Genomic DNA, 14,386 nt, shown 5'->3' on the forward strand with positions numbered 1-14,386 from the left:
ATGTATTTACTATGATTTGTATTTTTGCTTTTTTTTTCAATTTTGTTAAATTTTTTCCAGCTTTATTGAGAAATAGTTGACATATAACACTGTAAGTTTAAGGTGTACAACGTGATGATCTGAGATATGTATATATTGTAAAATGTTTACCACAATAAGGTTAGTTAACATAACCATCACCTCACATAGTTATAAGTGTGTGTGTGTATTTGGTGTGTTGAGAATTTTTAAGATCTATTCTTTTAGCAACTTTCAAGGAGTTTTATGATATCAGGTCTCATGTTTAAGTCTCTAATCCATTTCAAGTTAATTTTTGTGAGTAGTGTAATTTAGGGGTCAAGTCTCATTCTTTGGCATGTGAATATCCACTTTTCCCAACAGCACTTATTGAAGAGACTGTCCTTTCCCTATTGAGTATTCTTGGCTCTCTTGGCAAATATTAGTTGACCGTATATGCGAGGGTTTATTTCTGGGCTCTTCATTCTGTTCCATTGGTCTGTGTGTCTGTTTTTATGCCAGTACCGTACTGTTTTGATTAGTATAGCTTTGTAGTGTAGTTTGAAATCAGGAAGTGTGATGCCTCCCTCTTTGTTCTTCTTTCTCATCTTTGGCTATTCGGGCTCTGTTGTGGTTCCATGCGAACTTTAGGATTGTTTTTTCTTTTTCTGTAAAAAAATTTCATTGGAATCTTGATAGGGATTGCATTGAATCTATAGATGGTTCTGGGTGGTATAGACATTTTCACAATATTAACTTTTTCAATCCATGAACATGGGACAGCTTTCCACATATTTGTGTCTTCCTTAATTTCTTTCATCAGTGTCTTATAGTTTTCAGTGTATGGATCTTTTGCCTCTTTGGTTAAATTTATTCCTAAGTATTTTATTGTTTTTGATGCTATTGTGAGTGGGATTGTTTTCTTTATTTGTTTTTCAGATAGTTTATTGTTAGTGTATAGAAATGCAACTGATTTTTGTATGCTGATTTTGTATCCTGCAAATTTATTGAATTCATCGATTAGTTCTAACAGTTTCTGGTGGAGTCCTGAGGATTTTCTATGTGTAAGATCATATCATTTGCAAACACAGACCATTTTTACTTCTTTCCGTTTTGGATGCTTGCACTGGCTATGACTTCTAGTATTATGTTGAATAGGAGTGGTGAGAGTGGGCACCCTTGTTCCTGATCTTAGAGGAAAAGCTTTCAGCTTTTCACCTTTGAGTATGATGTTGGCTGTGGGCATGTTATATATGGCCTTTATTACATTGTAGGTTCCTTCTATACCCAATCTATTGAGAATTTTTATCATGAATGGATGTTGAATTTTGTCAAATGCTTTTTCTGCATGTATTGAGATGATCATATGATTTTTATATTTCGTTCTATTAATGTGGTGTATCACATTAATTTGTGTATGTTGAATCATCCTTACATGGTGTATGACCCTTTTTTTTTTTTTTTTTTTTTTTTTTTTTTTTTTTTTTTTTTTTTTGCTGAGGAAGACGGCCCTGGGCTAACATCTGTGCCTATCTTCCTCCACTTTATATGGGACGCCGCCACAGCATGGCTTACCAAGCAGTGCGTCGGTGCGCGCCCGGGATCCGAACCAGCGAACCCCGGGCCGCCGCAGCGGAGCGCGCGCACCTAACCGCTTGCGCCACCGGGCCGGCCCCGGTGTATGACCCTTTTAATGTACTTTTGAATTTGGTTTGCTAGTATTTTGTTGAGGAAATTTGCATCTATATTCATCAGGGATATTGGCCTGCAGTTTTTTTTCTTGTAGTGTCCTCATCTGACTTTGGTAGCAGTGTAATGCTGGCCTCATAAAATGAGTTTGAGAGTGTCCCTTCCTCTTCAGTTTTTTGGAAGAGTTTGAGAAGAATTGGCATTAATTTTTCTTTAATCCTTTGGTAGAATTCCCAGTGAAACCATCTGGTCCTGAGCATTTCTTTGTTGGGAAGTTTTAGATTACTGATTCAATCTACTTACTCATTGGTCTGTTCAGATTTCTTCCTGATTCACTCTTGGTAGATTGTATGTTTCTAGGAATTTCTCCATTTCTTCTAGGTTGTTTAATTTGTTGTCATATAATTGTTCATAGTAGTCTCTATGATCCTTTGTATTTGTGTGGTATCAGTTGAATAGCTCTTCTTTCAATTTATAATTTTATTTATTTGGGTCCTCCCTCTTTTTTTTTCTTGGTTAGTCTAGTTAAAGGTTTGTCAATTTTGCTTATCTTTTCAAAGAGCCAACTCTTAGTTTTGTTAATGTTTTCCATAGGGAGAGAAAACAGATTAGGGGGTGCTGGGAGTTGAGGAAGAGGCTGCACATGGGAATTTTTAGGGTGATGAAATTATTCTGTATGGTACTATGGTTGTAGATACATGAGTCTATGTATTTATCAAAACCCATAGAACAGTACACGAGACTGAAATTTTACTATATGTAAATTTTACCCCCAAAAATCTCAACTAGGATGTCAGGGGCTCTTAGGATGAAATGTGGACTATGACAAGTGAATCTAACTGTATTACAGATGTATGACATAAACTCAATGAAGGGGGTAGGAAAAAGGGAGATGATCTAAGTAACTTTGGAAAACTGTTTTGAGTGGATAGTCTAAGTGTCTTAGTCCGTTTGGGCTGCTGTAACAGAATACCATAGGTTGGGTGGCTTATAAACAACAGAAATTTATTTCTCAGTTCTGGAGGCTGGGAAGTTCGAGATCAAGGCATCAGCAGATTCACTGTCTGGTGAGGGATAGCTTCCTGATTCATAGATGGCCATTCTTGCTGTGTCCTCACATGGTGGAAGGAGCAAGGGAGCCCTGTGGGGTCTCTTAAGCAGAACAAAGGAATACACATTGAGTCTGAAACAGGAAAAGATATTCCCACACAAGGTGACAAGCCCAACAAGTGCTGTGAGGACTCGTGTATCTCTTGGTAAGGAAGTGTTCCAGGCCAAGGCTGCATGCATGAAAGACTGCACGCATGAGACTCTTTCCCAACAAGAGGCAATTAAGGTTAACTGAGGTCATGGGGTGGGGCCCTAATCCGAAGAGATCAGTGTCCTTATAAGAGGAGGAAAAGACAACAGAGAGTTCTCATTCTCTCCCCACCATGTGAGAAGACAGTGAGAAGGTGTTTATCTACAAGCCAGGAAGAGAGCTCTCACCGGGAACTGAATCAGCTGGCACCTTGATCTGGGACTTCCAGCCTCCAGAACTATGAGAAAATAAATTTCTGTTATTTACACCAGCCAGTCTATGGTATTTTATTATGCAGCCTGAGCCAACTAACACAGGCACCAAATACCTCTTCTTTCTAGTCTCCTACCTTTGGCAGCATTCTCTCACAGTCTATGGTGTTTTTGGAATAAGGTGGTTGGTACCTAATGGGACAACAGTCACTTATTTTGAACAATGGTTTGATGGTTTCTGGGGCCCAAATTTCAGTCACTTGTTCAAAGGGAGGAAACAAAGGAACTGAATAGGAACTGACATGGGCTCAGGAGTGCTTGTGCCCTAAGCTTCTGCCATCAGAGACAGAGCCAGATTTGCTGGTGAATATCCCCCAAGTTAGCTACATCAGAAACAGGCTTAATTTGCTTTTGCTTCTCTAACGTTAAGATCCATGCTTTGTTTTGCTTAGAGAAATAAAATTTAGTAACATCAGCATCTAAGCCATATTTGCAGACAGGTCAGAAATGATTAGCTCCTTTGATTTCATATCATAACATTCAAACCTCATGTTCTCATTTTTTCCCCCAGCTCTCAAAGTTATCATAAATGCAACATTCAGAAATTCCTTATGCTGTGTCATAACCTGAGATGGGGAATTCAAGAGGAAGAGATTTGGGACGCTGTGCTAGGTACTTTTCATTTGTCATCTCATTTATTCCTAAGTGCAGGTAGTGTTGCCCCTAATTTACAGTGGAGGAAACGAGCTCACAGAAGTTAAGTAATTTGCCTAGGATGGCACTGCTAGTAAGAGGCAACACTGTGGATCAGACCCAGTCAGGCTAGGATCCAAAGCACATATTCTTTGTAGGGTAGTATTCTGCATTGGGAGAATGCTTCCCAGTCACTTTGCAGTCACTGTCATAACTTCGCAGTCAGAGATCTTTTAAGAATTGTAAAAATTAATAAACCTCATGTAAAATGGAGTTGGGATCTCTCATGCCCTATGGCAATTTCAGAGCCCAACAGGAAGAAGAAAGACTTCCTCTTCTTGCCCAGCAACAGCTCCGCCAATGAGAGACTGTCACAACTCAGCCAATGAAAAGCCACTACACTTCGAACTCCCAATCTCCTCCAATGGACTGTGTTTACAATAGGCCTCCCAACTTCCTCTTTCCCTCTGTAAGAGTTTCTCCTCCCCTTGCTGCTGGGGGTTTGCACATGGCTTGCTATATGCCACAAAACTCCAGGGAATAGACTCTTGGATTCACACGACACCTCTAAGGAAAGCACCAAACGCTGACTAGACCTGCATGTCATCTGGTGACTTTAAGATTTCCCAGAATTGAAGCCGATGACATCTGAGGAGACAGCTTTCCCAAGATGTCCAGACCAGGCTTATTGGAAGTTTGTCTGCCAGACCTTTGCTGATGACATAATGCTTCAGATGATCTCCAGTGCTCATGATCTTGATAACATAAGGACTTTAGAAAAGAAAAATGCCTGTGAGTTCTCCCTCCTGCCCCTCCTTGTTACTTGAATGTGACCTCAATCGGTTTCCAACCTGTGTACTTTCTCCAATGTGGGACATGAGACCCAGGAAAGGGTCTTCCTGGCACCTAGGGACAAAAGGCCAATGAAACAGGAAAAACATGACTCTTGATTAGCAATGCTTTCATAGAAAGATCTTGACCAAAAGGGGAAATGTAAAAATTAATAAACAGAAACTCAGCCAATGAAAAGCCACACACTTGGAATTCCCAGTCTCCTCCAATGGACTCTTTGTTTACAATAGGCCTCCCAACTTCCTCTTCCCCTTTGTAAAAGTACAAAAAGGGAGAACTCCCCTTGCTGCTTGGGACTTGTAGGTGGCTTGCCACAGTCGCAGACTTGGAATTGCAATTCTTTGCTAATCCCAAATAAACCCATTTTTGCTGGAGAAATAACTGGCTGTCCATTTGTTTAAGGTCAACAGAATCTAGTAGGACCAGCCTCTCTGGTCCCACCAACTCTTGCTTGTGGCTATAATGACTGTAAAATATATGTAAGATCACTCAAATGCCTCAGAGTTATGAGTGCCTGTGTGAATGGGGGTTAATCAAGATCACTAATGTGGTCCAAACTGTAACCGCGGGCCCTCCAGGACCAGTTCAACTGACCCCATCTTATCAACAGAGTAATTAAGAGTGGTTTTTCAGGAACTGAGACCCCCCTCATCCAGTTCAGGCCAGTTGAGACCACCAACACATCAATGGGCCTGCACAAATGCTCGATAAGTGACCCTTTTGACATCAAGGAGCTAAAAATTCCACCCTCAGATCGTGGTAACACTGCCATTTTGTGAACATATGTCCTATGAAGAGGCATGAAGCTTGACTATGCTTGTGCAGATCATCAGTTATCTCACTTCTCCTTACCTCCAATCATCTATCTCCACATTTCAGACTGCTCTGCCCTCCAGCCCACAAATTGTGCCCCAAGCCCTGGATCTGGGAGACAGATCTGAGAGCATATGCCCCTGTCTCCTTGCAGATGGATCTAGCAATAAAGCTGATTCCTTTTCCCAAAAGCTGATGCTGTAGTAATTGTCTTTTTTATGTGCATGCGGCAAGTGAATCCCAATTTTGTGTGGTAACAAAACCATGACCTAGAAGTCCACATGTCCTGTTTAAGTACTTGCCACTTGCCAGACAGCCAAATTTGGACAGGTGGGTGGAGGGGAGTCCACTACTGGGAGATAGGACTTGGAACAGAAGTCTATCTTATGGGGCTGTTCATCATTAGGCACAGAGGCAATGGAAGCTACCTTTTATGACTACAGCAGGCCCTGGCAGCTGAATTTCCTCAAGGAAGGAGAATAAAATGGTGGCTCTAGAAGAGACTGCCCTGTGTAGGACCTTCTGTTATTCCATTCATAGGTCTGGTCACCCATGCATGTAGTCCTGCCATGAACACATCTGAATGAGCACCGAGAGTCCATTGTGGTCAGTAAATGTACAAATAATTAACGTGACCTGTAATTTATATTAAGTATTCTCCTTCGGCCTTGAGGTAACAGTCTGGAGCAGGTCTACTCCGAGAGCCTGGTCTGGCTGGGATAAGGTCGGCAACCCCGGCAGCTCGGGCGCCGGGGAGCACAGAACGGCCGACCCCTTCCGCCTCCCTGGGCATTTCCGTCTTCTAAGGACTCCTCTCAGTTCCTGAAGTTCACGGAGCTGCGACGGGCTTTTACCGCTTGGGAGAATGTCCCAAACAGAATGACCTAAAATTGGGGGGAAAAGGATTCAGGCGTTTTTTGCCAGAATGCCCACGTCATCTACAGGGAGAGTAAAAGGAACGGGCTGTTTCCAGGGCGAATAGAATAAACCGGCCAATTTCAAGAAAGGAAAAGGTTCCAGGGCCTGCCGTCCGAGCTCGTGCTTGGCACATCGTGCTTCTCCGGTCGAAGGAACAATACTCCGGCACCGAGAGGACAGACCGCCCAAGGAGGGGCGCCTCGGTTTGGTCACTTTTGCTGACAAGAAAAATACCTCGAAACGGACGCTCCCTGGGGAAACCCTGATGTGCGAAGGCGACGAGGAGCTGGCTCCCGAGAGGGGCCAGAGCTCAGGCCACAGGGGAACAGCGGCGGGACCCCCTTGCGCGCCGGCGCCCGGGGGGCAGCCGAGCGAGAGGCGCCAACTCGGCGTCCTCGCCTCAGGGCTCGCGGCCGGCGCCCGCGGCTGTCAGTCAGCGTCGTCGGCCCGCCCCTCCCGGAGCTCGACCAATCGTAGCCGGGGGTCGGGGGTGAGGAGACGTAGCGGGGCCAGGAAGCGGGGGCCGGGCTGCCTGGAGCCGCGGCGACCGAGCAGGCTGTCCCGGTGTCCGGCCGCGGGGCAGTGCACGACCGCGGCCCGACCTGGAGGTGAGTGCGGGCCCCTGTTGTCCGGGCGCGCCCCTGTCCGGCTCCTCGCGCGCGCCTCTGGGCTGCGAAGCCCCTTCCCCTGCGCGCGTCAGCTCCCGGGCCCCCGGCCCGGTGCGGAGAAGCTGCAGCCGGGGTCCCGGCCGCGGGCGCTGAGCCTGGGAGGGGAGGCTCGGGCCCACGACGGGCAGGGTTGGGCTCCGCGGCTGCCGCTGCCTCGGACCCGGCAGGGAGGGGCGGGGCCGGGCGCGCGCGCCTCCATTCTCGGTTTCTGCACTTGCTGCAGCGCGGGCAGGGCCGCCGCAGCGCGGAGGGGCCCGGACCCCGGGGCCGCTGAGGACCTCTCCCCCTGACACCCTCCCTAACCCGGCGCGGCGCACTTGCTGAGCCCCCGCTCGGCCCCTCCCGTCTCGTCGCTGCCGGGGAACCCGCTGCTTCCCCGTGCTCATCGGTGCTCTCACGCGATGCCCCGTCTCGGGACCCCGGATTCGGGCCGTGTGGGGAGAAACGAGGGTGACTTTTCAGGGTGTGATGTGGAGTCCCTGGCCTGTCGCCCATCTCGGCTTGATCAAAGACCACTAGGGTGGTGGTAAGAGGGATTCTCAGGCGGGATTTATACAAAATGTGTGTAATTGTCAAAATTTCCTTGCTTTACATTATTTACTCTAACGGGGGATTGTTGCCACGTTTCCTAAGGATAAAGAATCGCACTGCTCTGGTGGGCCTCCTCCTCGTCACCGTGGTTAATTAGCATTTGGAACATCAGGGTGTGCTGGAAGCTGGCGGAGCTCCCAGACCCTGGTAGTTAATTGATCCGCGCAGTGGAGGCGGCGGCGGCGCACTGTTCCTCCGTGGTGATGGGCTTCTGCGTTCCTTTGACGGTGTTCAGTGTCTTCTCCCTGGGTCTGTTATCCCCACAGTCTCTTTGGGCCTGATACAGTGCTGTTGTTACTGAGAAAGGGACGAAGGGACCACTGAAGTGGGCTTGGCTGTCCCCACTGCCCTGGAACCGGATTGTCCTGAGGGGACATTGTAAGTTACAATTCAAACATCATCGGAAAGGCCATCCCTGACCAATTAATACAGATAAGACCCCTGGCCACCCTATACTTGTGGCCTCCTTCCTGGGTGTATATTGTAATCGTCTGGAGACCTTGTAGAAAAGCTGTCTCTTGGGCGCTACTCACAGATCGTGACTCGGTTGGTTGAGTGCAGTCCCAGCGTTGGCATTTTTAGAAGCTCCCATGACATTAATGTGCATGCAAGGTTAGACACTACTGCCTTTGAAAATGCCCTGTTTTTTCTTACAGCATTTACTATTCTGTGACTTGTTTAACTGATTAGTTTACTTCTCTGCCCCCTCCTCCCCCCTTGAAAGCATGGGGTGCTGTTTGGGGAGACCTGCGGGGAAGGCCTAGGTGAGTCAGCACTTGGGGCATGAGAGGCGGGTGTATGTGAAAGAGAAATGGGCTCCGAGGAGACAAGCCCTGCAGGCTTCCGTCCTGCTTCATCTTTGTCCAAGGATTGACCTTACTTATTTGGTTGACCCATCATTGTCATGGTCTTGGATGAGTTTCCAGTTCTTTCTCTAGACCCTGCCCTGTTAAGTTTCAAGGTCTTAGCACACTGTGAAATACAGCTGCTCTTTGGAAAGTTTGAGATATACATGTTTAAGTTTGGGTATATTCTGTGTAAATCTGTGCTGTGGTCTTTTATGTAGGGGGTTCGTGTATTCTGGATTAAAATTCCAGACGCTTGTTCCGACAAGTACAATTACATTTATGTGGATAGCAGGTCAGAGTATTTAGGATGGTGACTGTTCCGTAAACTGGATGTGTGGTTGTCCTCTAATACATTGCCTGTGTGAAATGGTTGTCTAAGAACATTAGCTCCCCAGCGGGTGGGGTTGCTGCCCAATTTTCTTTTTAGTACTGAACTCAAGTATTTCATTTGTGTTACTAACAATTATGATTCCAAGTGATGTAAGCAATCACTTTGTAATTCTGTTGTGAGATGGGAATAGGAAGTCAGGTACCTAATGGCAGTCTAGGGTTGTTGCCATAAAGAAGTTAGATGGCTGGTAAGTAGTCTTAATAAAAATTTGCCAAAACAGACTCAACAGACCACGCATTTTACTTTTTGCTTGTCGTTTGAACATGAATATGAAGCGTGAGTAAGTGGTGGAGTGACGCTTCAGAAACATTTGAAAACAAGATTGCTGAGGTTTAGTTTCCTCATGGAGTAATCATCAGTTCTAGATCTGTCTAGATACCTCTTGTTTTCTATAGTGGTAGGGTGGATGGTCGAACTACATGATTATTCTAGTCTTCAAGAAAAAAAAGACATATGGGGCTTTAATCTTTGGTTTATATTTTTTTGGTTATATTTATATAGTTTGCTATATATAAAATTTTGACCTTCAGCTCAGATCTAGGAATAATTTGCCATGGTTAAGTTCGTGTATATAAATAGCCAGTTACTGTTTTTTATTAGTAGGAAAGGAAACATTCCTATCCCCACTCCTCTACTGCATTGTACTGAAACCTACATACATCTCTTTCTATAAAATTGTACACTTGATTTCAAATATGGTGTTTTTTTTTTCCTTCATTTTCAGTATTTTTAACCTGTATATCATGTGCTTGTCTCTGTTGCAGCAGGAAGAATGGTATAAAAATGAAAAAAACATCAACATGTGCTTTGGATGTGGCAAGAAAAGAATTGGGCTGCTGTCACGAGTGCTGGAGTTCAGGCCTTTACACTGGAGGAAAGTGAGGTGTAAACTCTGATTTCCTAGTTCTAATAAGCATCTCTTCTTGGGAACTGGAAATTTCCAAAAAAAGGTAAATTACATTCAATTATGTATTTTTATTTTTTGGTTGACCTAGGAAACTTTTTCTAGAGTCATTCCCATCTAGCACTATTTTTCTTACTCAGTTCTAAGCAGTTTGAGATACAAGTGATATTTTCCTGCTCTCTTTGTGAATAGCTTTCTTGATATAATGCCTAGGTTTTTATATTTGTAGGAAAAGAACAGAAACCTGTTACAGAGTTCTTCTTTCCCTTTGAAATCTTTCCTTTTGCATTGAATTGTTTTCCCATATCTGATTTAATGCCTTGTTTCTCCTTATGGCTCATCTTTAATTATTACTTGTAGAAACCAGCTTTATTCTTTATATTTGTGATTTCTATTTCCTGGTGAAAAATTAGGACATAAAGATGAAGGGGAAAAACAGAAAGTGCCAGAGGTGGCAGCTATCAACATTTTATATGTCTGGAAGAGAGGTCTGTCTGGTGCGCCTCAGGCTACCTACTGAGGTGTACAAGTGGGTCCCTCAGATCTCAGTGCTCTATTTGCTCGGAGCAGGTAGTCAGGTCTTTTCCTGGTAGGACCCTCCACAGTGATTTTCAGTAGAAGTCCCCGGCCGTGAGGGACTTTCGTATTTGCATCGCTGCCTGTAGCCCTGTAGTTCCTTTGGCTCTGGTGCTGCTGCCCTGGCCATCCTTCTGCTCAGCTGACTGCTGCTGTGCTGCCGATGACTGCCCCAAAGCACGCTGATGTCCTCTTGGCTGCTGGCCTTCACACAGGACACAGACCGCGCCTGCCACAGTGCAGCTGACTTCCTGTGGAGTGTTGGCTTTGGTCTTCTCCCTCTCTGGCCGTCGAGGAAACCTATGATTCTTACGGCCAACTCCTTGAGAACTGTTTCTACAAAGGAGCAGTTGGGCCTGGTGACAGAGTCATTTCCTCTATTTCACAGCCATTTCTTTCCCAGACTTTACAGGCGTTTAGGGTGGGTGGGGGCCTGGGTGTTGGAGAGAGGCGGTGTTGGGAGGCTGTGAAATGGGTAAGTGCAGTCTTGCACAGTACCCGGTGTCCCTGTGGACGTGGCCAGGAGTGGTGGATTTATTCCTCTGTAATTTAGGAGGTGAACTACCTCTTGCCTAATAGGAGTGTAAGCTTTCCAAGGGAAGTGCTGGTACTTAGTAAAGTGTGTGTTACAGAGTAGGCCTCCACAGTTATTTGATGTGTGGATTATTGAATCAATTTATATCATGTAAAGAGCTAAGTGCTGTGAGGGAATCAAAAAAGTATGATACATTGTATTCAGTAAGTTGCTTTTTCTCTGATATGTGGTTTCTGGTTTTTTAAAAAATATATAGTTATAATTGGTATAGTCTAGTGGGGGAGACAAGAAATACGTATAAATATAGAGATCAGCTGAGATGTGAAAATAGTGAGTGCTGTGGGAATTCTGAGGATGGAGAGCCTGTTGGACGAGCTTAGCCTCATCTCCTTATGCAGCTGGGGGGAGGCCGGTTGCGTGGTCCCTGTGGTGTGGGAGTGGAGTAGATGGCGGAGAGAAGAGTGTGGGAATGGGGCTTCCCGGGCCCAGGACACGGCTGCAGGGGTGCCGGTGCAGCTAGGTGTTCTGAGACCCTCTGCACCCTTTCACCTTTACTTCTCCACCCCACCCGCCGTGGAGGGCCTCGCTGGGAACAAAGCGCTACTACTTTCTCTGCTTACCTATATCGGAATAGCACCTCGGGAGAGCATTTTGAATTTGTTAGGTGGGAGAACAGTCAGGAGCAGCAGACGCTGAAGTCGTCTGCCTCTAGCAAGGGTGATGAAGGATTTGGGTGTCCTGTTACTAATGCCTCAAGCTTAGCTTTCCTCGCCTGCATCCTCAGGGCAGGTGTCTTTCCTCCTGTGCCTTGTCACTCAGCTGTGGGAGCATCAGGACCACACAGGTGGTGGGGGAGCTAGAAACCCTAAGGGTGTTTCCTGTCTCCTGCCGTACAGAGGGATGGGACTGTTTTCCAGAGGATGTCAGGATGGTCTGCACAGTATCCCAGAACTCCCATCAAGTCACAAGGTTTCCTCTTAATGCTCCTTACATGTAATTACTCTAGTAAGGTTGTATAACTTAAACTCTAAGGGAAGGGGAGTGATTTTATTTACTTAGACCTCTGTAGAGATTTAAGTTACTTTAATTTTGCAATTTCTAGGAGTTTGAAGACATTCTGCTTTGCTCTGTTAAAAGTTAAAATCTAAATAGGTAGTTGGATAAATATCACTGTATTTACACAGAAGCCTGGGGTTGAGTTTGAGTAAATTGTCTGGCTTTGAATAGATGTGACTGTGCTCTGGCTCTCTGCTTTCTCATGACCTTGGCCCTTCAGTAAGGTTAAGGAAGAGGACATGTGTGTTTTTCCTCTCACCCACCTTAGGCTGTTGCAATTGGTGATCTGTTTTCTCATCTCCTCTCTTTGAAGGAGAAGAAAAATGTGCTTCTTAAATCAACCCCAGCCTCTCCTATCTACAAAGAACACTAGCAGAAAAGAAGCTGACTAAAGTGAAAGCTTGCCTGCAGCTCGAAGAAAGAAAGCCATGGAGTTCTGAGGAGCGGAGGTAGCACGGTGTCGGCCATGGGTGTCAGGACACAGCCAGACAATGTGGACCAATTTCTTCAGATTGCGGCTTTTCTGCTGTCTGCTGGCAGTGCTGATGGTGGTGGTGCTGGTCATCAACGTCACTCAGGTAGAGGTGAGTACTCAGTATACTCATCATAACTAAGGGGACCAAATCTAGGGTTTGAGGCTGACTAATCTGGGAAGTGTTGGTCATCAGGAAGCTCATCCTGGTCACACTGGTGGTTTTCATTTGTTCAGTAAGTATTTGAGAGCCTGCAAAGGTTACATACCGTGCTCGTCACCAGGGGTACAGTAGTGGAGACAGCAGACATGATTTCTTCCCTTATGGAGCTCATGTTCTAAATGTGCGTGGGAGAAAATAACAGCAATAAGTAATCACAATCATATAATAATAATAAATGATAATTCGAAATTGTGAAAAGCACTGTAAAGAGAGGCTTTACAAACAGGGCTGCTCTGGAGCAGCTTTAGAGTGATGAAGCAAAGCCTTTTCAAGGAGGGGACCGTTAGCTGACTCCTGGCGACAAGATGAAGGAGTGTTTCGGGGGGGATTTGATGAGTGTGTTTTGGAGACTCAAGGGCACTTTACAGAACCCTCAAGTACCTGGCACGAAGAAGGTACTTGGTGTTCCCCTCTTCCCACCTTTGCACTGCGTGCGTCAACTCATCTATCTTCAAAATTTATGGAGTAGTTTCTATATAAAATGATGCTGCCCTTTTAATCTTTTTTAATCTTGTTGGCTTGTATTTCTTGGGTTATAGGTCCAGCGTTATTATGGTATGTCTTGCTTACTGGGTTTTGCTATAGCCTAATGTTTGTGTCCCCCCCAACCTCCCAGCCCTGTGGGAGCTCGGGTGACTGTTCTCTTTCATACTTTCACGTGGTTCTTTCCAAGCCTCCAGTGGTTTCATTACACACATGTGCTCTTAAGTACTCTGCTGAATCCTCGAGGGGGACCCTCTGTGGATCTCCTGAATTCTCTCTCCGTGCAGCTCTCTCCTCCTGTTACTCTGTCCTGTGCATTCTGATCGGCTCAGTGTTTTAAGATTCTCAGCTCCATCTCCTCAACTTAAGTAGTTCACCAGGCTCTGCCTGGCTTCCCCTCCCTGTGCTGCAGCATGGAAATGCTCTCAAGGCTGTAAGCAAAGGGTAATTACAGGGTCACCTCCTCTATTTCCTGTCTTTCAAGCATCATTGTCTTTTGTTGTCTGATGTCCAGTGTCTAGAAAACCATTGTTTCATATATTTGGGGCTTTTTGTTTTTAAGTTGTTTCAGGTGGAAGGGTAAATCTCATTGTGTCTCTATCTCAGCTGAAAGTAGAGGTCTGAGGGACTTGAGGGGAAAGAGATAATAGAGAAGCTGGAGAGGAGAAGGATTAGTGGCCAACGGCGGGGAGGAGAGGAGGGATCTGGAGCACAAATGGGGCGTATAGGTGTGTGTGTCTGGTGAGGGACGCGGTACATTGTGAGTGCCCTTGTTATCGTTGTATCATTAGTCATGTAGGAGGGGCTGTGCTCCTCCTGTGCTCCTCTGACCCAAGAAGGAGAAATGTCACGATGGCTGGCAATGGAGATGCATTTGCTCCTGGAGGGCAGGATTTGGAGGGAGTGCTCGCCTGTAGAGGAGGGAAGGTGGAGCGGGAGGTTTGTGTGTAGGGGCTTGAAAGAATGGGGTTGGCACATGGAGCTGACGCTGCAGGACGACAGGGGGCAGTAAATTTCAAAGCCATACGTGTGTGTGGACTCACCTGCATGGGTTTTGTGAGTGTGCGTTTTTGTTTTACCACATTCAACAGCCTGGGTATAAGAATAGAGAAAAAAGATAGTTGTGTAGTCTAGGATAGGCACGGGGGTAGGAAAAGGGAGAAGG

The 14,386-nt window shown here is 45.7% G+C and overlaps 1 protein-coding gene across 5 annotated transcripts in view; it reads left to right on the forward strand.

The window, feature by feature from the left end:
* The first annotated feature begins 7,015 nt into the window (after window positions 1-7,015).
* Window positions 7,016-14,386, forward strand: part of NXPE3 (neurexophilin and PC-esterase domain family member 3) — a 40,956-nt gene continuing 33,585 nt past the window's right edge. The window contains exons 1-4 of one of the 5 annotated variants that reach the window (XM_058555719.1): window positions 7,024-7,082; window positions 8,390-8,497; window positions 9,737-9,922; window positions 12,357-12,627. In XM_058555719.1, the coding sequence (XP_058411702.1) occupies window positions 12,535-12,627 (93 nt within the window). In that variant the 5' untranslated portion in view covers window positions 7,024-7,082; window positions 8,390-8,497; window positions 9,737-9,922; window positions 12,357-12,534. Of the gene's footprint in view, window positions 7,083-7,454; window positions 8,112-8,389; window positions 8,498-9,736; window positions 9,923-12,356; window positions 12,628-14,386 lie in introns of those variants that run through there. The other 4 variants (XM_058555718.1, XM_058555720.1, XM_058555721.1 and 1 more) reach the window with 4 other exon arrangements.

Source organism: Diceros bicornis, chromosome 15 (assembly GCF_020826845.1).
Source record: "Diceros bicornis minor isolate mBicDic1 chromosome 15, mDicBic1.mat.cur, whole genome shotgun sequence".
Taxonomy (NCBI): Eukaryota; Metazoa; Chordata; class Mammalia; order Perissodactyla; family Rhinocerotidae; genus Diceros; species Diceros bicornis.